Source organism: Sporothrix schenckii, assembly GCF_000961545.1.
Source record: "Sporothrix schenckii 1099-18 chromosome Unknown Cont48, whole genome shotgun sequence".
NCBI lineage: Eukaryota > Fungi > Ascomycota > Sordariomycetes > Ophiostomatales > Ophiostomataceae > Sporothrix > Sporothrix schenckii.
In genome coordinates, this window is record NW_015971149.1 from 618,779 (window position 1) to 642,668 (window position 23,890).

A 23,890-nucleotide genomic window follows, 5' to 3' on the forward strand; every position below is an offset into this window, starting at 1 on the left:
ATGGAATGGATTATTGCTCACGCGCGTATTTGCCTTTCGACAGGCACAGCACCACGGCGCTCTGACCCACAGACGGCGGTCTCAAGAGTGACCATGTTTTGATTTCGTTTGGAGCAACCGGAGCTATAGGCGTTGGCAATGGACTACTATTTCGATGACTTCGTTTTTGCTTTTTCACTACATCGTCAGGCTTTCGTCCAGCCGTGTATTATATTGATTACCAAATGGACCGCTCACAGCAGGGACCAGTCAGCTATACCACAGTTGCAAAATGCCACAAAAAAATCATAAAAGAATCATGAAACACATAGACATATATATTCTCCGAATCTATAGTGAAATGCAAAATTGATCTGTCATATCATACAGACTACCCCGCCAGGGTTCCCTCCTCTGGCTCCGGCTCCTCCTGATCGGCGCCCACAGCATGGGGCACGCCGTAGGCATTGTGTGCCGCCTTGGGCCGGTGAACACCGCCCATGGCCTCGCGTAGGATGTTGTCCATGGGCCGGCCGCGGTCGCGGCTTGCGTCGGCCACCGTCCAGATGCGCTCGTCTTCTTCTTCTATGCACCGTCTGGCGAGCGCAGCGGCCGCCCGGCGGCTGATCCACGGCTGGCGGCGAAGACTCTCGGCGTGCGCCGCAATGCTTGCCTCGTCGACCGCGTCGGCGGCGCTCGCGTCGCTCGCCGTCGCGTCGCTCGACTGCACCCGGCGGGCCGCCTCTTCATCGATGAGGTCAAAGACATACTGCAGCGCCTGGTCGAGCGAGCCCTTGGTGGCGTTGGCGTACACGACGTCGTCAATCATGTCCATGTCCGGGCGGAAGGCAAAGGAGTGCATCTCGCGCACGAGGAAGTTGAGGTGCACGGGGTCGTCGCAGGCGCGGAAGAGGAGGCGGAAGGTCGCACGGTTGGGCCCCGTGGGGCACAGCTGCCGGACGTGGCGGTATAGATCGAGGCCGGCTTCGGCCTCTGTGCCATCGGTGCTGTGCGCCTGTGTCCCTTTCTTCGCCACAGCAGCCGTGGTTGCCGTCGCATAGTGTCTGTGCGACTCGAGCATGGACTCAAGGACGACGTTAAACGCAGCCACCGGCACGCTGCCGTACTGGCGCTTGAGGTCGAACAGTGCGGCGACGGCAGACTCCATGGTCGCCGCTTGGGCCGCCTGCGCGTCCCGCACGTCTCTCGCACTGCGCGGCGCCGAGGGCGCAGGCGCCGTCAGCCGCAAGAAGATGGACCGCGTGCTGCCCTGGTCCGGCACGATGCCGGCATTGTTCATGATGCACAGCGCCTGCAGCGCCTTGTCGATGGCGCCGGCCTGGGCATAGCAGTCCAGCATCGCCTCAAAGTGGGGCATGCTCAGTTTCGTGCCCCGCGCCGCCAGCATCTGCATCACGGCCGCAGCCAAGTCGGCGTCGCCGTGCTGCGCCGCCATATTCAGGACGTCGAGCGCCATGGCGTCCGAGGGCGTCACGAGCCCGTTGCCGCCGGGCCGCACGACACGGTTCCACACATAGGTCAGCCCGCTAAAGTGGCCGGCGCGGCAGCACACATCCAGCAAGAACGACCAGATGTTGAGGGAGACGGTATCGCCGTCGCGCAGCAGGCGGTGGTTGACAATCTGCAGGGCGTCGTCCAGAAACCCCTCCTGCCCCAGCACGTACACGTAAATGTCGAGCAGCCACGGCGGCACAGGCGTGGCCCCGGCCGTCGCCGCAGCCTCGGTCATCTCGTCGAGCTGGTTGAGAGCGCGCTCGTATTGGCCGTCGCGCAGCAGGCCCAGCGCGACGCTCTGCTGGCCGTCGGGTGCCAGGTCGATCCAGCGCTCCTTCATCTCGCGCAGGACGGCATTGCGCAAGAGGTAGTCTGGGTGGACAGCCAAAACCGACAGCGCGCCGTGAAAGAGACTCGGCGTGCCCTCGATGCTGGACGCCTTGAGCGCATGCAGCATGTCCTGTACGGCATCGGCCGAGCCATTGACGTGGCAGTTGGAGCGCACCAGCGCTTCGCAGAGTGCTGTCGTCAGTGGTTCTTTCCGCTCCTCGAACAGGTACTGGGCAAAAGCATTAATGCGGTCGAAGGCGGCCGGGGTGTCCTGTAGGTGGCGCAGTGCTGCGTAGATGGCCGTGTTCGTGGCACTCGCCAGCTCACGTCGATAAGGCGGTCTCGACCGGAGAAGCGTAAGAACGGCTAGTTGGTGCTGTTGGTCGCCCTCCAATGTACCGCCCGTGCCATTTGCTCGTTGCGACGCGTTACCGTTGGCCGTGCCTGACACAAGGCCTAGGCGACCGACACGTGTAGCAGCCCCATTGTGTACGCGCCGGACGGTGCCAGGAACGGAAGAGGACGACGTCGATCCACGGCAGCTCAAACGAGGCCGGCTGGTTGGTGATGGCAAGGGAACGGCAGCGGTCCCGGTGGGCATCGCTGTGCATCCTGGCCGTGGCGTGCGTTTCAGTGTGTGCACCAGATGTGCTGGTTTGCCTGTCCCCGGCTGTGCTCCACGTCGTGTGGTTGGCCGTGCATAACTGCTTCCGTTGACGGCCCGGAGCAATGCCGGGACATCCACAGAGGGACACAGACACCGCCACAGGCCGTCGACGACAATTCGGGTGCCCGTCATGTGTGTCGAGAGGCGAAGGGAAGCGGTGGCCTCAATTCCATGTGACAGACGGGAATGCGTTGCTGCCAATATGTCTTGTCGGAGTGTGGCTAATGTTGACATGCGTTGGGTAACTTTTTTGCAACTTTTTTGGTGGTGCCAATTGGCGGGAAGCTCCGCCTGTGCTCTTTTGCCGCAGAAAATCCCTGTCGCGCAGAATCGAAGGTCACGTGCACTAAACTACAGCAACGACAGCACTCGATGAGCATTCGCAATGCAGGAAGATCAAGGCTGTCACTTGGTTGGGAGAAGATATGAGCGGCTTATGACTATTTTCCTTGTATTTTTATGAGTTTCCCTCGTGGTAGCGAGGCCGCTCATCCGCTAATTGGCGCGTAAGGTTGTACCTTGCCAGGCCAACCCATCCTTTTGGAAAGCAATGAAATGCTTTCCCGCCCCCTTCTTTTCTTTTTTGGTATGTTCAAAAATAATTTTCCGGCCTGGCATCCTCCTTCTCTTTGACAGGCCGTGCAGTAAACTCAAAAATCAAAATGGTGGTTGTTGGCTGTGCTCGTTGTTGCTGGCGAGCAAACAGTGGCCGTGGCCGAACGACGAGCAGGCCGCGGCCGTACAGCAGCCGGTGTGGAGTGTGGGAGTCGTCCGCTTGCTGATCAGGTCGCGCAGTGTCCCTTGCTCCGGAAGCTTGATTCACCTTCTGTCGTCTTGGGTGCGTACCTAGTCACCACGGCCTCGGCCCCGGCCTCCCCGTGAACCGCCGCGACCGCGGTCGCCCCGGCCGCGTCCGCCCTGGCCGTCGCCGCGCGGATGGCCACCGTTGTTGTTGCCGCCGCGGCTGCCGCCACGGAAGTTCGATTGGTAGTGATGCTGGTGTTGTTGTTGCTGCTGCTGCTGCTGTTCTTTAACGGTGTCGATAATCTCGTCGGGGACGCGGAGGTACTTGATCTGCGGGTGTCAGGTGTCAGCGTGCGAACATGTTTATGGAAAGCGAACAAAGGGTGCCTACATTGTTGCCTTTTACGTAGACTTCGGGTATGCGCATAAAGCTGTCGCCGTCCTGAAGAGACAAGGGTTAGCAACAGGTGAGGAGGGAGAGCGGCCAATGGCGGAGCGCGCAACGAGGGGCGCAACATACGGCGTTCGTCTGCACAACCTCCTTGAGGGTGAGGTTCATCCACGTGTCGCACTGCACAAGGTGGCCGTTGAGGGTCTCGCCGTTCTTGAGCTCGACCAGCATCGGATGGCCCTGTGCGGCACTGAGGAGGCCGAGGGGTAGCTGTGGCGAGATGGTCAGCAAGGGTGCGCAAAGAAGGAGAGGGGACGATGGGCATACCATGGTGTGCAAGGGGCCGTCGCAGGAGGAGGCGTTAGGTGGTGAGAGGGTGGGACGTCGGTGGCAGAGGGGAGTGTTGTCGACGAGTCGGTCGCGGAAAAAGAGGCCTCAAAAGTGCACGCTATTTTGGGGAACAGAGCAAGGGCGACCGATTTCGCGCGATTTGTGGCGCTGACAGCCTTGTAAGAATTGTGGCTTTAGCGTGGTTGTGGGGGACAGTTACAGGCATTTGTGGGCTGAGGCCGCTATGACGATGTTCACTGTACCATCAGGTCATGTCTACATAGCAGATAGCAGACTTTGCAACGGGTTTTAAAAATGTGTATGTCACCAAAGACAAATAGAAGCGAAAATAATACATAAGAGTACCAATATTGCCTCCCTGGTTCTGTCAACCCCGTAATAATTTCACCGTTCAAGTTGACATTGTAATGGCAGACAGAGGGAGGGTTCGAAAGACAAAAGACCGACCGTCCTTCCCAAAATCACTTGAAAAATATAAGCAGAAAAAAAAGCTCCGGAAAGAATCAAGGAGGTAGCATTGGAAAACATGGGAAAACAAAAAACAGAAACATAACACTGTATATAAGAAATAGCAACCAAGACAATCAAAAGCCAGCTCTGGCCGACCGTCATTCCTCCTCTCCCTTCAAACGGCTACAGGGTCACGGGATATCATGGAGAGCGCGGCTCTCCGCGGCCGTTTCATTTGCGAATCAAGTGTACACCATACCCCGAGTATCGACCTACGACGACGTGTTCTCGCGGCTCTTCCGGTAGTTGGCCTCCTGCTCGACCTGCAGGCCGTCGATGACAGGCGCCAGCTCGCTCAGGATCTCGTAGGACTTCTTGTGGTACTCCATCTGGGCGTTGATGAGCTCCGACAGATTGCGCAGCGGCTCGGGGGTGTCGAGGACCTGGTTGCGGGCGTTAGTTGCTAGTCTACCTCTACCGCACGATCAGGGGGTGCCCCAAGGAACCCGACTCACATTCTTCATCACGCCAAAGGCCTCCTCGGTCTGTGTCACAAACTCGTCCTCGGCCTTCTCAATCTCCTCCTGCGCCTCGGGGCTCAGCTCCGCCTCGTCGTGCTGCTGGCCGGCGCCGGCGTTGCCCGGCAGCTTCCAGGTGTTGCCCTTGACGCGGGTCTTGACGGCATCGAGCGACAGGCGCGACTTCTCCACGTTTTTGCGGGCGCGCGTGGCAAACTGCAGGTTGGTGTTGAGGGTCGTGTTCCAGCCGGCCAGGAACTGGCTCTGGATCTGCGCGTCCTGCGCCAGGCGGGCCTCGCCGACGCGCTCCTGGGCGAGCGCATACTTCTCGAGGGCCGTGGCCAGCGGGTCCTCGCCGGCGCCCGTGTGCTGCTGGTGCAGCGTCTGGCTGCTGGCGAGCGACGCACGGGCAATGGCGTGCGCGAAGGTCTTGGGCTGGGGCTTGGCCGAGGGGGGCGCGGTCAGCGCGGCCTGGGCTTCGGCGGGCGACGAGGCGGACGAGAGCAGGGTGACCTTCTCGGAGACGGTACGGCCGAGGTCGCTGAACGTCTCCTTGATGTTGGGCGGGTAGTCGTACGGCTCGTGGGAGTACTGCGAGGTCACGGCGAGCATCTTCTGGTGCACCTGCTTGAGAGCGTCGACACGCTTCTCGAGGTCGATGTAGTCAGGAGGCAGTTGGGTCTATACGAGAGGGGCAGAAGCTCCTTGTCAGTTTTCAGTGTGTATCACGGGACAGAGCACATCGTCGCGGTCGGTGGACGGCCGGCATACCTTGTCGTCGACCTGGCCAAGCTGCTCCTTGGTGTACTGGAAGGTGCGCGAGGCAAAGGGGGTGATGGACGCCCCGATGTTGCTGCGGCGGGGATCATTAGCACACTACTCGCAACGGAGGAGCCCGACACATTCAGACGGCGGCTCAAGCCACCATGTATGACAAAACAGTCTGCAAGCTGATGAAGACTAGCATGCGAGGGGTCGCTGTAAGCAGAGTTGAACATACGAGAAGCTCTTGCCGATGTTCTTGAAATCCATGGCTGCGGTATTTGGGAGTGAACGAGTGGAAAGAAAGGGATGCGTTGAATCGAGATGAAGATGGCAAGCGTGCGGAAAGCCAGTCGTGTGCAGACGTGGTGATGGTGGAGGGAGTGAAGAAGGAGAGGAGGATCAAAAGATCAGAAGCAAACAAGGCGATGAGAGATTCGTATTTGGGTGGTGTGTTCTCTTAGCTCGCTGTAGCAGTTGCTGCTGCCCTGCGGCGTGGCCCACAGCGGTGCAACGTACTCGCCCGTTGTCATGGAAGCCACCTGGACGATCCTGCCAGTGAGCGCCAGCCTCCTAAAGTACACTCTTTTGGGACTAGGCTAGTGAGGGGTGTCTGACTGAACGCCCTGACGCCCTGTGTAGACAGAGAGCTGCACGTGACTGACCCCACTCCGTATCTCAAGAGCGACCTTCGCGTTTACGGCCAAAACGAAAAGACATGGACCTGTGCAAGGCAAAACGGTTGCAGACAAGGCTTTTGAGACATGGTGAGATAGCAGTCAGATCCAGTTACGTTTCATCAAATGATTCGCCTTATGGATTCTTCCGTCTCACACATTTCGTCATCCGCAAATCGGCCTTCTGCAGCTGCCAGAGTCTTACAAGAGCTGCAGCCAATCAGAATGCAGCCCTCCACCGGTGGGCAGGAACGACCGACTCAATGCCAGCCAAAGAAAAAAAAAAAAAAAAAAAGAGAAACTAGACGAGAGAAATTTAATGAGTAGTCGTAGTGAGTTTGGCAAGATTGGCAAGCACGAACGGCAGGACTATGACTCGAACCTGCCGCTGTAGACCGTGTAGCGGAGTGGCCCTATTTTTATATTTTTATTTATTTCCGTGTCCCCCCTTCCTTTTCGAACGTCGCATCTGGTGATCCCCTCACTGTGATTTTCTGTGCTTTTCTGTGCACGCCAACAACCTCCCTTGTCCACCACAACCATGGAGTCTACACTGCCATTGCCCTTCGTGGTGAGCGTCCCAGCTGCCCTCGACAGCGTCAGCGAAGGCCTCACACCCGCCGAGATCGCTGTGCTGGGAACCATCTTCCTCCAGGCGAACCCCGCCAACCTGTCCCAGTTGCAGGCGCTCCTGGCCGCCCGCGGCGCCGAGCTCGTGCCCTTTGTCGATGGCACTGCCCTGACCTCGCCCGACGATGTCGTCGCCCTCCTCGACCTTGGCGCCCGCCGTGTCTTTGTCCAGCCGTCGCAGCTCGCCGAGCTGGCGCCCACCTATGGAGCCCGTGTTGCGGCTGCTGTGTCGGCCACCGATGCCAGCGCGGCCTCCCTTGCCAGCGCGACCACCGCCGAGCAGGGCGGCCTGCTCGTGACGGACCTCGACGTGGCTGCCTCGACCAGCAGCGCCTTTATCGAAGCCGCCGCCGCGACCAAGACGAACCCCTCCCTCTTCGTGCAACCCGCGCCGGCGTCCGTTGCCACCCCCACGGCCGTCTCGACGTTTGCCGAGTCGGCGGCGCGCATCCACGCCATCCCCATCCTGCCCTCGACGGCCCTGACGACGGTGACGGACAGCCAAGACAAGGTGTCGGTGGCCGGCCTGCTGGAGGCGGCGTGGCAGTCGGACCGCCCGGACAAGCTGGTGACGACCGTCGTGACGGACCAGTCGGGCGCCGCGCTGGGCCTGGTCTACAGTAGCGTGGCGAGCGTGGCGGAGGCGCTGCGCACGCAGACGGGCGTCTACCAGAGCCGCAAGCGCGGACTGTGGCACAAGGGCGCCACCTCGGGCGACACGCAGACGCTGCTGCGCATCGGCCTCGACTGCGACCGCGACGCGCTGCACTTTGTGGTGCGCCAGGAGGGCCGCCGCTTCTGCCACCTGGACCAGTTTGGTTGCTTCGGCGATCTGCAGGGTGTCGCCCGGCTGGACCAGACGCTGCGGGCCCGTAAGGCGTCTGCACCGGCCGGTTCCTACACGGCGCGCCTGTTCTCCGACGAAAAGCTGCTGCGCGCCAAGATTATGGAGGAGGCGGAGGAGCTGTGCGACGCCAAGACGCAGCAGGAGGTGGCCTTTGAGGCTGCCGACCTGATTTACTTTGCGCTCGTGAAGGCGACGGCGGCCGGTGTCAGCTTGGCCGACATTGAGCGCAGCCTGGACGCCAAGGGCCTCAAGGTCCAGCGCCGCCCGGGCAACGCCAAGCCCAAGTGGGAGGAGAAGGTGACGGAGAAGGCCGCCGCTGCTCCGGCCGCCGCTGTGGCTGTTGCCAAGCCGTCTGTCGACGACCGCATCGCGATGAAGCGCATTGACGCGTCCAAGGTCTCGGCCGCCGACATTGACGAGGCCCTTCGGCGGCCGTCGCAAAAGTCGTCCGAGGCCATCATGAAGATCGTCACGCCCATCATCGACGACGTCCGCGCCAACGGGGACAAGGCGCTGCTCTCGTACACGCACAAGTTTGAAAAGGCCACGTCGCTGACGTCACCCGTGCTCAAGGCACCCTTCCCGCCGGAGCTCATGCAGCTGTCCGACGAGACGCGCGCCGCCATCGACCTGTCGTTCAACAACATCCGCACGTTCCACGCCGCCCAGAAGGAGGACAAGCCCCTGTCCGTCGAGACCATGCCGGGCGTCGTCTGCAGCCGCTTCGCGCGGCCGATTGCGCGTGTCGGCCTCTACGTGCCCGGCGGCACCGCCGTCCTGCCCAGCACGGCACTCATGCTGGGCGTCCCCGCCATGGTCGCGGGCTGCAGCACGATTGTTCTGGCCAGCCCGCCGCGCGCCGACGGCACCATTACGCCCGAGATTGTCTACGTCGCCCACAAGGTCGGCGCCGAGAGCATCGTCCTGGCCGGCGGCGCCCAGGCGGTCGCCGCCATGGCGTACGGCACGGAGAGCGTCAGCAAGGTCGACAAGATCCTGGGCCCCGGCAACCAGTTTGTCACGGCCGCCAAGATGCTCGTGAGCAACGACACCAACGCGGGTGTCGGCATCGACATGCCGGCGGGGCCCTCGGAGGTGCTGGTCGTGGCAGACGCCGAGGCCAACCCGGCGTTTGTGGCGTCGGATCTGCTGTCGCAGGCGGAGCACGGCGTGGACAGCCAGGTGGTGCTACTCGCGGTCGACCTCAGCGAGGCGCAGCTGGCGGCGATCGAGGCGGAGGTGCACAGCCAGGCCATGGCGCTGCCGCGCGTGGACATTGTGCGCGGCGCGATTGGGCACTCGGTGACGGTGCAGGTGCCGAACCTGGACGTGGCCATGGCCGTCAGCAACGCGTACGCGCCCGAGCACCTGATTTTGCAGGTCCGGGACGCGCCGGCGCTCGTGCCCAAGGTGCTCAACGCCGGCAGCGTGTTTGTCGGTGCGTGGACGCCCGAGAGCGTGGGCGACTACTCGGCGGGCGTCAACCACTCGCTGCCGACGTACGGGTTCGCCAAGCAGTACTCGGGCGTGAACCTGGGCTCGTTTGTCAAGCACATTACCAGCTCGAACCTGACGGTCGAGGGCCTGCGCAATGTGGGCGGCGCCGTGATGCAGCTGGCCAAGGTGGAGGAGCTGGAGGCCCACCGCCGGGCCGTGAGCATCCGTCTGGCATCGTTGGAGAAGTAAAGCAGGCAAAGGTTGGGTCACACGAACGGGTTTGTCAATGCGGTGATCTAGGTACTGTGTTTTGTTGATTTTATTCATGTTGTGTTTGAAATGAAGCGGCGATAGAAAATGTTTAAAGACATGAACGTTACATTATGTTCAAGATTTTCTTGACAATATTCAAGTTTGTTTTTAATTATTTGTGAGCTTCTAGGATTGCCATACATAGAGTCGTACACTCATAAATGCTCTAGGATGACCAAAACGCCTGAATGTTAACAAACGAACGCCGGCTATGAATGTAACGCGTGGTACAAGTAAAGGTACATCGTGGGACGATTGTCTGAGGTTGTCGCTCAATTCTGCCATGCTTCTCTTGGCTTTCCACACGAGCCGCACGTGGTGTGCTTATGTCCCATGCTGGCCCAACACATGGTGCACATCCACGTGGCCGAAGCGGGTGCCGGCGAGGACGAAGACGGTGCAGAATTGGACGAAGATGCGATCGACGAGGAGGCGGGAGCTGGCCTGGGCGGTTGGTTGGGTGGCGGCGCCGGCCTGTGTTTGGCCAGGATCTTGTCAAACGTCGAGCCGCCATTACTGGAGCTGCCATTGCTGACAACACTGTCGACACCGCTGGTCAAGGTCGCCGGCGGTGGCGACCGTGGCCGGGCTCTGGAGCTGGTCGAGGTCATGGACGAGACGGAGCCACCACGCGTCGAAGGAGTAAAGCGAACCTGCTTCTTGACGCGCGGTTTCTTAGCGGGTTGTCCCGACTGCCGCATGGCCGATGCGCGGGCTGAGGCGGCAGCGGCCGCATTCTGAGCAGCAGGGGAGCGGCGGGGCACGAGCGGTACCGATCCAGACGTCGGTGGAGGGGGTGCCGGGCGATGTGCCAGTGGTGGTGGTGGTGGTGGATGGAGGGACGTAGGAGTGTTGGAGTGTGCGTGGGAGTGCGAAGATCTGTGCGACGATGGCTGTCCGTCTTTCCCTGCGTTCTTTGGAGGTGACGACGAGGACGTACGCTCGACGCCGCAGGCGTCGCAGACAAGATACGTGCCTGGGTTGTGCAGCGTACAAATGCTACAGGTCCAACCACGGCTGGCGTTGGAAGACGTGGCGCCGGAAGAACTCGATCGGGGCCGCGCGCCCGAGCTCGAACTGAGCTCAGCCGGCTTCGGACCAGGCGAGGGAGGTGCGCGGCGTGTTGCTGTTCCTGGCGGGACAGCAGACATGGACGTAGGGCGTGGCCGTGTTGTTGGCGGAGGCGGTGCTGGACGACGGTGCTGCGGCGGCGGTCCTCGAGGCGGGTCAACATGCATGACGTCGCCATCAATCACGATGGGCGAGGCACTGCTTGCACCCTGGCTACGGTCCCCGTTGGACGACGACAGCCACCCACCGTTGCCCTCTGGCCGCTCGGCCGTCGGCGGGACATACCGATCGCCCAGCCGCTGTCGCTCGTCCTCCTGGACCAGTTCCCACAGAGCCTGGGCAATGGCGGCGTCGTTGGCGGCGTCCTCCTCGGCCTGGGTGCGGAACCCGTTGCGGGCCGCCTGGTCGGCGAGCCACTTGCGGGTCTGGTCGGTGTACTCCGACTGCGGTCCGTCAGTCGCACAGCCGCGCATGGTCTCGGGGGTGTGGCTATTGCGGCGGGCGACTGCATCGGCGATGACGCTGCGCATGTCGTTGGCCGGCGACGACGCTGACCCGCCGAGGCGGTGACCGGTAGTCTTGCTGCCACTGCTCGGTTGTCTGCTCTGGCGCTCCTTTTCAGCAGCCTTGGCTTGGCGTCGCTCGGCGGCTGCGCGGGCCAAGCGCCGGGCCTCGTCCATGGAGATGGGCCGCTTCAGCGTGTTGGAAGCAGCCGAGGAGGGGCCGCTGGACGTGATGCCCGTTGCGCCCCAGTTGTTTCTGCCGCTGTTGTCAAAGTCCCCACCCAGCCGGTGGCCCTCACTCAAGAAGCCCTCGCCCGTAAAGCCCTTGAGGGCCAGGGCCATGTGCTCATCCCGCAGCTGGTTCCAGAGGGCATGGAAGACGGCATCGTGGGGGCCGTGGACGATGTGTGCCAGCTCGTGCAGTAGGGTGTCGGCGACCTGCTCGAGCGGCAGGAACAGCGAGGCATCGCCTGGGTAGCGCAGCCTCAGCAGGATCTTCTGGCCCTTGTTGATGTTGAGGCCGAGCAGGTTGGCCTGGTCCGGGAAGAATTCGGAGAGCTCGCGGACCTTCCAGCGGCGGGCGCGCATCAACGGCTTGACGAGGGAGGCGACGCGGCGGAGGAGCTGCAGGGCGTCGGCCGCGCGCGGGAAGTCGCGGAGGTGCGAGTACGCGAGGACAACGGGGTCGTGTTCTGGCATGATGGTACCGGACGAGGAGAAGTGGAATGAAAAGACGGACGCGAAAGAGGACGAGGAGTGAAGTGTGAAGGAAGTGAAGGAGTAGGCAGCAGGATTTCCGGTTGGTCACGGCAGGTGCGATGGGCTGTGTGGACACTGAGCGGCAGGAGCGATGCACACGCTGTGGACGCAAAGAGCGCTGCAAGATGTGCTTTTCACAGAAAGCTCCCACGCTTGAGACACGGTGACGACTGCCTCCTAAGCGCAAGAAGACATGGGCTGAGAAATACGAGTACCGCAGGAAGAGATATAAGCTGGATTCGTTGAGGCGAGGCTTTGAGCCAAATAAACAGTGGGCCCCTGTAAGGCGGTCTTGATAGGGCGCTAGCGCAGTTCAGCTAGGCGCGGCAGGGAGGCGCGGCCGAGGAGCTAGCGGCAGTCCACGTCATTGTCACTGGCGGTGCCTGTGAGGACACGCGGGAAGGAACGATTGAGACATGTTTTTTTTTAAAAAAAAGGAAAGTAACGTGACGCAAGCTGTCAGCTCTGGCGAGGGTGAAGTGAAATCTCAGTTTGGTGAATGGACGAACCGTTGCACAACAGAATGGCAGGCAGAGATACAGATAAGATATAAAAGGACACAAATAATTGCACCTTGTAATACGCGTAAGGTGAAGTTGAGCACTGCGGGAGCAATACGCGAGCTCGTACATAGAATCGGAGTCGGCGGGACTGTCGTATTTGTTTCTGCCTTGGTCACTGGTACTGTGAGCTGTCTACTCAACTCAGGGTCTGCGATAATTACTACTAAACGCCCTGGGGCCTGGGGCAAGGCAACCGTCACAGCCTCGCGGCGTGGGTGATTTGCCTCCTTTAGCTGTACTTTCCCAAATAGGCAATCCGGTTAGTTGCACGCGTCCCTTCCTTTTCCTGCCAATATCAGGGGTAACACAGCGGTTCACAATTCGCGTCGTCTCGCTTTCACCATTGTCTACGATGCAGGACAACGCATGCTGTATTCCTTGTCTCTTTGTGCATCCAGCAATCAGAAAGCTGCTCTGCTCAACGACGCCGGCAACACCGAGCACACAAACAGGCAGCCGACGCGTTTGGCGACACAATGGCACACGCAGTATATGGAGCACAGAAGAGAAAAAATTACGAAAAACGGAGAATTGCGACGCACACAAAAGACGAACAAATTAGGAGGCAGGATGAGCCTTAGACTCAGGCTGAATGCGACGGTGTTTGGCAACGTACGCCAAAGAGCGGTTGGTTGTCAAACAACGGCCTGCAAATCACGGGGCAAGCACCTTCAGACGAATGAGGAGCATACACGCAAAGTGCGAAACGAGAAAAGCAGGATCCTTTCGTCTATGTACCGATGGCGAGAACCGACAAGATGGGAAAAGAAAATGACATGCACACGAAAGAACAGGCTCTAGACAGGCCGAAGAGAGAAACAGCACAAAAACTGACAAAGAATAGAAACGAATCTTCTGCGTACGGAGTACGACAGGATACAAGAACCAAGATACCCTGATACCAAAAACAAGCCCCAGTTTACACACAATCCGCGTAAAGAGTCCTGCCTCAACGCCCCTAGGCCTTCGGAGCAAAGCCGAGCTGTGTGTTGCCGCCATGGAAGACGACAAACTGGCTTTTGAAGAACACGTCGCCATAAATGCTAAATGGGAAACCGGCCGACGACTGAACGCCGCCAAAGCACATCTGTGCACCGCTGGCATCCTTGGTGCTGGTGGGCGCCAGGTTCATGAAGCCGCCCAGGACAACGGCGTTGTAGGAGCCAATGGCCAGGGTCAGGTTCGGCAGCGCCTCGTCGCACCGGAAGATGAAGCCGCCCGCCGCCTGGCTGTTGACGGCCGACCGGATCTGGCCGTAGTAGGCGTTGACGATGCCGTCGGGCAAGAACAGGAGTGTGGTGCCGGTGTCGGCAATGGCCTGGTGCGGGAAGCTGGTGATGGTGGCGGTGGACGAGTTGCCGACCGAAAACCCGCCCGACTCAAACTGCCAGAAGCCGTTGGTGATGTTGGCGTCGATGAACGAGAGGCTGCCCTTGAACTCGGTCGTGTCGATGAAGCCAAAGTTGTAGTTACCGGCTAGGAGACCACACGTTAGCAAGATGAAGGCAAAGAAAACGAGAGGGGAAGAGGGGCGGGACAAAATGGGAATAGGGGAACTGGGGAAAAGGGGAAAAGGGGAAAAGGGGGAAGTGCGACATACCCTCGCTCTTCTTCAGGTTGGCCGTGAAGAGCGGCATGGCCAGGTCGGCCATGGCATTGGAGAAAAAGGTCTTTTGCGGTGTCGGCTGCACCTGGTTAATCGAGTTCATGGCCAGGCCCAGCAGGCCCGACGACGCCGCGTCGCTCGAAAAGGACGCCGACACCTGCTTGGCCGACTCCACCGCCTGGTTCTGGACGGTCACGCCGCCCACGCTCACCGTGTCGAGGTACACGTCGCCCGACGAGCTGCTGCCGTCGCCGTACCGGATGTTCCACGTGGCGCCCGCCAGCACTTTGGCTGTCGTGCTTGCCGCAATGTTGTACAGCTTCTGGCCGCCCTGCTGCGCCTTGGGCGTCTCCGAGCTGAACACCCACAGGTCCGACGAGCCCGTGTCAAAGTCGAGGTTGAGCGTCTGAGGCGGCGTGCCGATGGTGACCTGGGCCAGGTACTCCGCGTCAAACATTTGCGGGATCGCGGCCACCATGCCCTGGCCCGCGTCGGTCGACGCGTTCCCCCCCGCAGACCCGGAGCTTCCGCTGCTCCCCGAACTGCCCGAACTGCCAGAACTTCCCGAACCGCCCGCTATGCCCCCGCTGCCGGGCGTGATGCCCAACGACAGCAGGATTTCCTCGAGGAGCAGGAGCAGCTCGGGCGGGATCTGGAGGCCGAACTTGGCGTAGGCTTTGGCCATGGCACGAGGACCGCGGCCTTGTTGCATGAATCCGGTGTTGAGGACCTGGGGCGCGCGGAAGGTCTGGCCACCGACGACCGAGACTTCAAGCATCTCCTTTGTGACTTCGACGTTGCGGCCGGCCGTCGGGCTCTTGTTCTTGGCAACGGCGGCAGTCAGCGCGCCCGGCACGAGGGCCACCAAGGACACTGCCACGGCAGCAGACGAGACGGCAAATTTCATGATGGGCGCGTGTGGAATTGTTGGCTGGAATAAACAGAAAGGCCGTTTTGTAGGGTAGGCAAAAGAGACGAAGAAGAAAAGGGAAGACTGAAGAAGAAATAGCAACGTGAAAAAAAAGAATGAAAGGCCCGTCTAGGGACGTCGAGATATCAAAGGAATGAAATAAAAAAGAATGCAGTAGATATTGGAGAGAGAAGGGTATCAGAAGAAAGGTAGGAACCCAGCCAAGACCAGCCAAGAAACAGGAAACAAGCAGAATGGGGTCACGACAAGGAGAAGAGGAGAGAGATGAAAGAGTAAAGGAAGGGGGAAAGAGGAAGGAAGAAAGAGAAGACAAGAAGGAAAACAAAAGAAAAAGAGCCAAGCACGGAAGACAAAAGACGGCGAGCCAAGACACATAAAGGCAAAACAACAGGTTAGCGAAGAAAGGAGAAAACGCGGCAGGATCGACGACAGCAGCTGGGGGGATCCAGACCTTCCGAGGACAGAAATTAATGTCAAGACATGACTTTGGCGTAGGGACTACCGTTTACTGAAAGCATGAGAGTTTCTTGGACTCCTGCCTGCTTGCCTTGGCCGGGGTAGAAGGGATGACCAGCAGATCATGCGCTCTTCAATTTGCATTCCAAGTGTGCAACGTAAACGACAGTCTGCCCAGAAACCTGCATCAATTCCAAGAGCGGCTATCTGTTTCATGGAAACTACCTGCCAGAAGTAAAAGGATGTGGCAGTGTGGCTTCGTAAGGCGGCCACGATAGACACGGCGACAGCTGGACAGTGCCATATTCAAAGACGAGAGTGGAGAGACGAACAAAACAGACAAGGATTGGAAGACTTGGACAATGGTAAATGCTTGGCTCTTTGTGCCGGGCCGGGAGGGTTGCGAGACACGACAAGACGGCGATCATTTATGGGAAGTTTTGGAGATTCTGTAACGGGGGTATGAAAAGGGGGTGGGGGCTGTTTCTGGTAGAATGGCCTGTGAAGAGAATGGAGGCATGACGAGAAAGGCGTGGCGAAATAATCAATCCGAAAACAATCCGAAGACAACGTGACTGAATTGGGGCAAGTGATGATGCTGTAAAATGAGAAAATAAATGAAAAAGATGCGGAGGCGGCCGAATGAAGACAGCAACGGCTTTTTGTCTCAGTGACGAAAATGACGGCGAGTGTTGATTGAATTTATTGAAATTGGTGTAAGTGAGACCAGCGCCTCTCCACGGCCAAAGGGTACAGTGGTACTGGCTTCTGTCGCTGGTCATGTCGACATCCCGTACGCCAACCTACCCTGTCCTGTCCAGCCCAGACAGACCCTTGCCGTTCACAGTGTTTTCGACATGTCAAGCATAATGACTTCGCCATATTGGATGAAGGGTAAACCGAGCATGAGCAAGTGAGTTCGTGCATGTTGTAACTTCTTGCTAGACTTCGCTCAGCCACATGTCGTCGTGTTGTTGATGATGCAAAATTCTGGTTGAAATGTTTTCATTCTGGAAAACCCAACGTACAGCGAAACGACCGTGCAACGGACATTTACCAACGTTTGTCTACGCAATTGTAGAGATTCCTGTTCTTTCGTTCGGACGATTTTCATCTGTCGCCTTCGTCATCGGACAAGTACGTCGCACGTACGTCGTAATGCAGTGCTCACAGCCTCACAGTCCGATGGAGGCTCTGCGTGCCGCAGTTGGGACCCCTGGGTTGTCAAAGCATGGCCAGCCCGCGGTCGATCAGGAGCCTCCAATTATGCTTACCACTCGACGCTGTGTCAGGCTTTGACGCCCCCTGTCCTTTGCCGACCTTTGCTGGACTGCAATTGCTCATTCTGAGTTGTATTTTTGCAATGTGTACGACATGCGATGCTTTGCATCTGCTTCGTTTGACTGGCGACCGTCATCCTTGTCACGGCATGAAGGTTCTGTTTTGTACTGTAAACAAGAATAATCGTCAAAACAGACACGACAACAAAACGAGTCGGACAATATGTTGAATCTCCCCGACTTGAGTTGTGGTTGATCGAGATCTTGGCTCATTATTTTGAACTGCGGCTGTGTTTAGTCAATGCCCTTATTCCGAGTGGACAGACAACACAGCTAGTGGCTAGGCAGTTTACGTGGAGAGTTTGAAAACGGGGAATACAAAGAAAAGACAATGGATGAGGCTGCAGATCGAACATGCAAAGGCCGCGTAGGCTAGTATGATTCAAACAACAGCACAGAGCAAACCACTCGGGACTCACAACGATGCTAAGATGATACCCTTAACGTCTCTATAAAAAACAAAAGGATAAATACCAACGACGACAAGCAGAGACGAGAGCATCCGCAAAGGGTCTAGACTCTCAAGTTTCGGCAGTTGTTGCAGCTTTGGACGGGGCAATTTCGTCGATACCAACACAATAACCGAGGGCAACATGTAGCATTGTGACATTACCGTTCTGACGTCGGAGGATGACCTCAACCACCGCGCCATTTTTCGTCTGTTCTTTGTCATGGCAAACGTCCGGGAGCGGCTTTCGTTTTTGGGCCGCCCCGGATGCCGGCCAGGGCCGCATCTCGCTATAATGCGCCGTAGCTTGTTCGTTTTTGGCAGTTTTAGCGCTGCCGAGACCCCCCCACATGCGCGCGACAGCGGACTTTACAGCACATAACCCCACCCTCTCAGCCCTGTGGTGTTCGTACACCGTTCGGGGGAGAGTCGTCTATTGGTCATCTGCTGCCGCCCCGCCAACACGCTCACCTGACAATGCTTAGCGGTTCACTGGTGGCATCCGGTCTCCGAGATGCGCCGCCGCCGTCACGTCAACGTCACCGCACTTAGTCGTATTCCTTTCGCTCTCCTCGTAAACATTTCCCGCGGTGGCTCTCTTCCTTTTGTCACCGTCCCCCCTTCTGGCCCATCCGGTATTTTCATTTGTTTTCTGGCTTCACTTCTCCCTTCTTTTGTTTCCATCGCCGTGGCCATTCTCAATCCCCAAAAAGGTAGCGACGAAACAAAAGCAATCTCCATCGGACAGTGACATTGGCATTTCAGCTTCGCGGCATCGATTTAGAGCCGTTACACTTTCTTTGTACCACCTTGTACGTCGCACGACATTCACACCGTTGTGACCCGCACCACATCGCGCAGCCTACTTATCGACCGGACCGAACAGCCAGAGAATTTAAGCTTTTCATAAAACAACGAGAAGCCCGTCGCTTTGACTTTGATGCATACGGAATCTCTCGAGTCCCTCCTCCCCTTTGCAGCTCATCGTCTCCCCCTGCCGTCTCCCCTTGCCGTCTCCACTATGCCGCTCCCGTCGGCCATTGGCGATCCGCTTGAGGACGCCTTTTACCGCCTCGCCACGTTTGGCCACACTCGCCCGAAGCTCTTCGCTGCCGCTTCTGCGTCCCTTGTCGGCGTGCTGTTGCTGCTGCCCCCGGCCTACCGCTCCTACCGCGGCTACCTTGCGCTCGGGCCCGGCGGCATCTCCCACAACGTCTGGGGATGGCTCTACCAAGGCATGGGCCAACTCTTTGCCCTCCGCGATCCCCGCAGCACCAGCGACTTTGAGAAACCGTCGCCGGCCGTCATTGCTCGCTACGGCGGCAGCGCGCGCGCCCAAAAGTCGTACCTGGACATCGACACGACCCTGCCCGCACGCCAGGGGCCGCGGCCCACCATTCCGGGCTACACGGCGCCCCAGCGGCAGACAACCGATATCGCGAGCGATCCAGCCGCGACGCGCGCAGCCCAGGAGGCGTTCCTCGAGGCCGTAGCGGCGGCGAATCCGGACCTGCTTGAGATCCGGCCGTCGGCGCTCGAGGGGAACGAGACACCTGCGCTGTGGGCCAAGGACGCCGTGATACTGGGCGCCAAGTGGTCGGACCCCGATCCGACCAAACCCAAAAACCAGAATCGGGACCAGGACCAGGACCAGACGTCTACCAAGGGCGACAAAACGGACAAGGAAAAGGTCAAATTTCCCCGGGCTCCCGTCGAGATCTGCCACGCCCACCCCGAGGCGAGCTCGCACATGCAGTTCAGCTTCGGCGATGCCTATTGGGTCGTCAAGGCCGGTTGGGGCGAGCGCCATCTGATGGCCGGCAGCCCGGCCGCCCGCATCCCACCGACCTACCTGATTGTCTATGTCCCGCGGGACGAGCGGGAGCTTCAGGTCTGGAAGGAGCTGGTTATGGCCGCGGTTCGGTTCTCCGTCGGCGAGGACGTGGATGTCAACGACGTCAAGAAGTAGCCGCAGCGCTCGTTGGAAATGAGAGCATTCGCCGAGTCGATGCCGTTAATGAAGAAGAATATGTATGATATTGTTTACTGCCCTTAATACAAATACCCACTCCGCATTGGCATCATCCTGCGCTTCTCTCCACGCTGGACATTGCATGTTGTGCATCCGGAAGGCATTGTGCGGGAACGAGCTGTCCTTTTCGACGAAACGGGAAACGAGCATGGTCATGGTCTTTACACGGCTCATACCGAATGTCGACGAAGATGAGAGATGTTGCCTAGTGTACCAGCATCTCACTCGGCCTAGCTCCCGTTCGTCCGTTTCTTATCCGTCCGCTCCCCGTCTTCGGGGCAGTCAAGGAGTAAATTAACTGACGCAGTGCTATATTCCATGCGGCTTTCGTTGCGGCATCCACCCTTATTCTCCTTGCTTGAGCCTGGGTTTGTCAACTGCCATGCCTCAGTCCGACTTCCCGCTGCAGAGCAAGACTTTGTTTTTCTGGATGCTATCCAACGCCCGGTGGCCACGAACTCTGCCAGCATGCATGCAAACTGTATGCCCAGTAACCAGCTCTTCGCATGCATACGAGGATTGCCCGGGAAGGGAAGGTGTGCCAAATCTTCTTCCAGGACAAGTGCAGAATCTGGTACTATGGTTGACTACCAAACATGCAGATAAACGTGGAACAAGAGCGGCAGACTTTGCAGAGGGCAAAAGTGGACGGCAGGCAGCAAAACACAATCAACGGCATTGTGTCCAGGCGTCCTGTCTAGGAAACTCGTACAATTGGGTCATAGACAAACTCTAGAAATAACAAGGCAAGAATGAAGTGGCAGTTGGAGCCCGACTACAGCCGTGACGAAAAGAGCAAAAATGTTTGACCTGTCGTATTTTTTTTGTCAGTGTTCCCAAATGTGCTCTGCCCCAATCACGTCGCCATCTCGTCTTCAATCACGCCAATGAGGAAGCGAACTGCCTTGAGCAAGCCATTGGGTATTGGGACGGGTACATCAAAGCGGAATGTCGTTATGAGTGGGACCTGCCCGTATCAAAGACAAAAATGGACGGAGAAAGGAAGGCCGTGTTGCTATTGGGAAAACAATAGTTGTTTGTACGGGAGTATTGACGAGTAATGCTGCAGGTAAGAAGCTGAAAAAATGCGAGCGCATGCATGTGCTGGCACTTGTTCCAGCATCCCAGCACATCTGCTTGCCCCCTCCTCTTCTGTCGCCTGTTGAGGCATGGTATGTACACCTCTACAGAATATTTGAAGGCGCTCAAGAGTTTCCTATTGACGGACCGTCTTTGATACATCTCAGCCAACAGGGCGCAAGCTGACAAGGTGTCGGCCACCGTATCGTAATCTTACTAAACGGCAATCGAAAGAGACGATGATGCAGGTCGATAGCCTTGTTCTGTTCCATTTCTTGTTGATGGCTTGCACCGACAGACCTTGTACCTAGTCATCCTGGCTCAGGCACTCTCTGAGGGTCTTTGTGAGGGCCGTACACCTGCTTGCCCATCGTCCCGGCACACCGTAACCCTTTCATGTTCGTAGTGTTCTGAAGTGCTGTATCGTGCCATTGTACCGTTTGTACAGCATGCCGTCTTGACGGTCGAAAAAGCAAAGTCAGAAGTGTAAAACATTGCTATTGGCGAAATATAGAGGATACTGAAAAGGCACTGAAACAGACGGACGCATTTTGGCTCCATGCAACCAAACGTCAACAGACTCCTCGGTAACTCCCTCGTTTGCAAATTACATTCGCTCTTCGCTTCTAAGACCTAGAAGCCATTTCTCTCAGCGTATCTGTCCAGGCAAACTGCACGGCAACTTACACCTGCCCGTAATCGCAAAGGCACAAAGATCCATCGGCAACATGACGAGGGAATATTAAAACAGGTCGTTCCGTAGTGTGTGGGCCTGGTTGTTTGGCAGTTTGGCCGCTTTTCGGAGTTTGGTGTGGCTGAAGTGAGCCGTAGTACCACCGAGGTTTTTCTTCGACAAAAAAACCCACCGAACCAGCATCAAACCAGGTGGTAAAATAAAATCATAAACCTGCCGGTCGTTGGACCTAGCCTAGCCCGGTGAGGTTTCATATGATGTAGCGCCGAGGGTAGGTCGCTCTATCCCTTCGGAATGATCGTCCACCTGTCCCGCTGACTGGTCCAAACGTGCCACGGTGGAGACAGATCAGAGTTGGGGGGGGGGGGGGGAAACAAAAAACAAGATCGAAAACCTGCCGTGTCAAAGGTGAAAAGAACCTGACCCCAAATCATTCCCGGATGCCTTCTGCGTGCTAACGGAGATCTAACCGGGTTAACCGCTCACCAATCACACACCCAAGAACGATGAACATAAGCAGAAGGACTGGAGATGAGCAGCTTAAACGAAAGAGTACGGGAAAACGCAGATACCCTGGATAGAATTGCGCAACGTAGCATCCCAGGGTCATTGTCCTTCTCCACATTCTCAGACATCATCCATGTGGGCCTTACATCTCTGTCCGGTTATGCTGTCTAGCCTTCTCTGTTGGCGATCAGCAACTGCTTCCTGTGATTTGGCGACTTGACCCCATAGCGTAGGCCACCAGTTCCGCTCTTGTTTGCTTTTTTCATAAAAAAAAACCACCTGTATCAAACGAAGCAAACATGCAAAGTGAAAAGATCCGAGGATGGTGGGCGACGCTTGAGGTGCTGGCAGAACTTGCCACATGGTCGGAAGTAATAAGTCGGGATGGAAAACGAACACAGGCGAGAAGGCCAAGACGGAGAACACTGACGTAGGGGATCGAAAGGAAGCAGTTCGAAAGCAGGAAAGTGCACGCGAAACGCCGTACGTGAATGAGGTGATACAAGAAACAGCCAGTGCGTATTGGGAAAGCCATGTGCCGAGTTCGTGCTCGGTAGCTTCACCGAGGACTACAACGGCGAGGCGTCTGACCTTGAAAATATATCACCTTCGTAACAAAAGAAACAAAAGAAACAAAAAAAAACTTGAACATAAAATATAGTAGGGGAAGCAAGTCCTTGCGAACACAAGCTAGAGCTGAGATGCCTGAAAGCTCTTGCAGCGTGGGCAACAAAACGTGTCGTTCCAACCGAGCATGGCTCTGGCCCAAGCAGTTGACTTGGGCCGTGTATAAAGAAAAAAAAGTCAAAACAGGGGATAAAAGACATCTGGTCAACATGTTAAAAAAATTCATGGCGGGTACTGCGGCAGAATCATCCGTGAATAGGCAAAGGGTGTTTGGCATTCTGAGAGAGCTTCATGCAGGTTGCTGCATGTTGCTGCAGCTCAGTGTGTCCTGTGCGTTCGGTGGCTCAAAAATAAATGAGCAGAAATGTGACAGAATTGCTGGGTGGAGACAGAGAAAACTGCACGAGACAGCAAAACGCAAGAACTGCATCGCAAAACAACAAAAGCGCGCGCGACAGGAGGGTCGATATGCAGACCGCAGATTGCGGCTTGCCAAACACAAATATGCAGGTCTTTTCTCGGTCGGCCAGGGGTGTGCACTCCTACAAGAGAATGGATGCGGTTGTGGACGGAAAATTAACTTGTGCTGGAAAGTGTCTCCACAGGGAGCTATACAGCTCAAGGAACAGTCATGCACTGGCCTGGGCTCGACGGTTCTTCAGGGAGAGTCAATATTCGATTGAGCGTGTGGATCGTCAAAGGGTCCTTCCGCGCTCATCCATCTTTCGTCGTTTGTGATTCTCGAAACAGTTCCCGTCGCGGCACGTCCGAGTCCATGTGTGTTGTCAAATTGCGGCCCTTTTCCCGGGTGGGCGATAAACAATCCAGAGTGTCAAGGTATGAGAAAATATGACAGCCAGAGGGAAACTGGAAGACGAGAGAGCGAACAATATGATGCTAAGATGCCCGTCATGCACCCAAACCTAAGCCACAATAGTGAAGTCCTCCGTGTGTCGTGTCGGGGCGGGCGGAACTTGAGCTTTGCGGAGTGGACTTCCCGAAGCACACCGCGATAGCGTCTTGGTACTTGCTGATCCTGATCGAGAACTGTTCGTTTAGCTTGCTTTGCATGGGGACCTATCGCACGGTGAAGCGTGGTAAGGTGGGTGGGCGGGGCGGCGCGCGTTGGAGAGGTGGAGAGGTGAGCGATGAAATGCCCGCTGTCGTGCCACAAACTCGTGCCATTGTGACACACTTCCAGTGCAAAGTCAAAGTGAAAATAGAAAAGCAGGGGGGAAGGACGGAGTAAACGAGAACCAGCGGTTGGCAGCCGGCTCAACAGCTGGCCAAGCATAGAGAAAAGCGAATCAAGATTCGGCAAGCGGGGCGCGGTGGATGGCGTTGTGTTGCAGAAAAAGATTGCAGGACAACAAGCACAGAAGTGAGGCGGACGAGTGCAGACGAGTTGCAGGACAATGAACAACAAAACAACACAGCGGGCGGCAAGGATTGGCGGCGCGTGTGGGTGCAAAGGCTGCAAAGAGCTGGTGGCGTAACAATGTTCGGCTGCAGGTGGACGGATGAAGCTGTGAGCAGCGCGTGCCGTGGAAAGATGACCGGAAGAATGGCGACGATGGAGAGACTTGTGAAGTTGAAAGTCAAAGAAGCCTAGGGGAATGCCACCCTCCCCCCGAAGAAAAACAAAAAAGGGGGACGAACTTGC

General features: G+C 57.5%; 9 protein-coding genes across 9 annotated transcripts; 3 read left to right on the forward strand and 6 right to left on the reverse strand.

The window, feature by feature from the left end:
- Positions 1–370: 370 nt before the first annotated feature.
- On the reverse strand, positions 371–2,623 carry SPSK_01046 (uncharacterized protein; the record flags this gene model as incomplete). Its single annotated transcript, XM_016727977.1, has 1 exon — positions 371–2,623. The coding sequence occupies one exon, from the start codon at positions 2,621–2,623 to the stop codon at positions 371–373; it is 2,253 nt and encodes a 750-aa protein (XP_016584032.1).
- Positions 2,624–3,337: 714 nt separating this feature from the next.
- Positions 3,338–3,956, reverse strand: SPSK_01268 (U6 snRNA-associated Sm-like protein LSm4; the record flags this gene model as incomplete). The annotated part of the gene is made up of 3 exons (XM_016728198.1): positions 3,338–3,565; positions 3,627–3,677; positions 3,756–3,956. The coding sequence occupies 3 exons, from the start codon at positions 3,954–3,956 to the stop codon at positions 3,338–3,340; spliced, it is 480 nt and encodes a 159-aa protein (XP_016584033.1).
- A 743-nt stretch (positions 3,957–4,699) lies between these two features.
- SPSK_01164 (BAR domain-containing protein) lies at positions 4,700–5,977 on the reverse strand (the record flags this gene model as incomplete). Its single annotated transcript, XM_016728095.1, has 4 exons — positions 4,700–4,870; positions 4,943–5,626; positions 5,717–5,798; positions 5,946–5,977. 4 exons carry the CDS (start codon positions 5,975–5,977, stop codon positions 4,700–4,702), a joined length of 969 nt encoding a protein of 322 aa, XP_016584034.1.
- Positions 5,978–6,925: 948 nt separating this feature from the next.
- SPSK_01021 (phosphoribosyl-ATP pyrophosphohydrolase) lies at positions 6,926–9,547 on the forward strand (the record flags this gene model as incomplete). Its single annotated transcript, XM_016727952.1, has 1 exon — positions 6,926–9,547. The coding sequence occupies one exon, from the start codon at positions 6,926–6,928 to the stop codon at positions 9,545–9,547; it is 2,622 nt and encodes an 873-aa protein (XP_016584035.1).
- A 335-nt stretch (positions 9,548–9,882) lies between these two features.
- Positions 9,883–11,883, reverse strand: SPSK_01076 (uncharacterized protein; the record flags this gene model as incomplete). The annotated part of the gene is made up of 1 exon (XM_016728007.1): positions 9,883–11,883. The coding sequence occupies one exon, from the start codon at positions 11,881–11,883 to the stop codon at positions 9,883–9,885; it is 2,001 nt and encodes a 666-aa protein (XP_016584036.1).
- A 1,581-nt stretch (positions 11,884–13,464) lies between these two features.
- Positions 13,465–15,019, reverse strand: SPSK_01124 (aspergillopepsin I; the record flags this gene model as incomplete). Its single annotated transcript, XM_016728055.1, has 2 exons — positions 13,465–13,982; positions 14,107–15,019. 2 exons carry the CDS (start codon positions 15,017–15,019, stop codon positions 13,465–13,467), a joined length of 1,431 nt encoding a protein of 476 aa, XP_016584037.1.
- Positions 15,020–17,360: 2,341 nt separating this feature from the next.
- Positions 17,361–17,639, reverse strand: SPSK_01319 (uncharacterized protein; the record flags this gene model as incomplete). The annotated part of the gene is made up of 1 exon (XM_016728248.1): positions 17,361–17,639. One exon carries the CDS (start codon positions 17,637–17,639, stop codon positions 17,361–17,363), a length of 279 nt encoding a protein of 92 aa, XP_016584038.1.
- Positions 17,640–18,308: 669 nt separating this feature from the next.
- SPSK_01232 (uncharacterized protein) lies at positions 18,309–19,256 on the forward strand (the record flags this gene model as incomplete). The annotated part of the gene is made up of 1 exon (XM_016728163.1): positions 18,309–19,256. The coding sequence occupies one exon, from the start codon at positions 18,309–18,311 to the stop codon at positions 19,254–19,256; it is 948 nt and encodes a 315-aa protein (XP_016584039.1).
- Positions 19,257–21,961: 2,705 nt separating this feature from the next.
- SPSK_01331 (uncharacterized protein) lies at positions 21,962–22,215 on the forward strand (the record flags this gene model as incomplete). Its single annotated transcript, XM_016728258.1, has 2 exons — positions 21,962–22,083; positions 22,113–22,215. 2 exons carry the CDS (start codon positions 21,962–21,964, stop codon positions 22,213–22,215), a joined length of 225 nt encoding a protein of 74 aa, XP_016584040.1.
- Between the last annotated feature and the right edge of the window lie 1,675 nt (positions 22,216–23,890).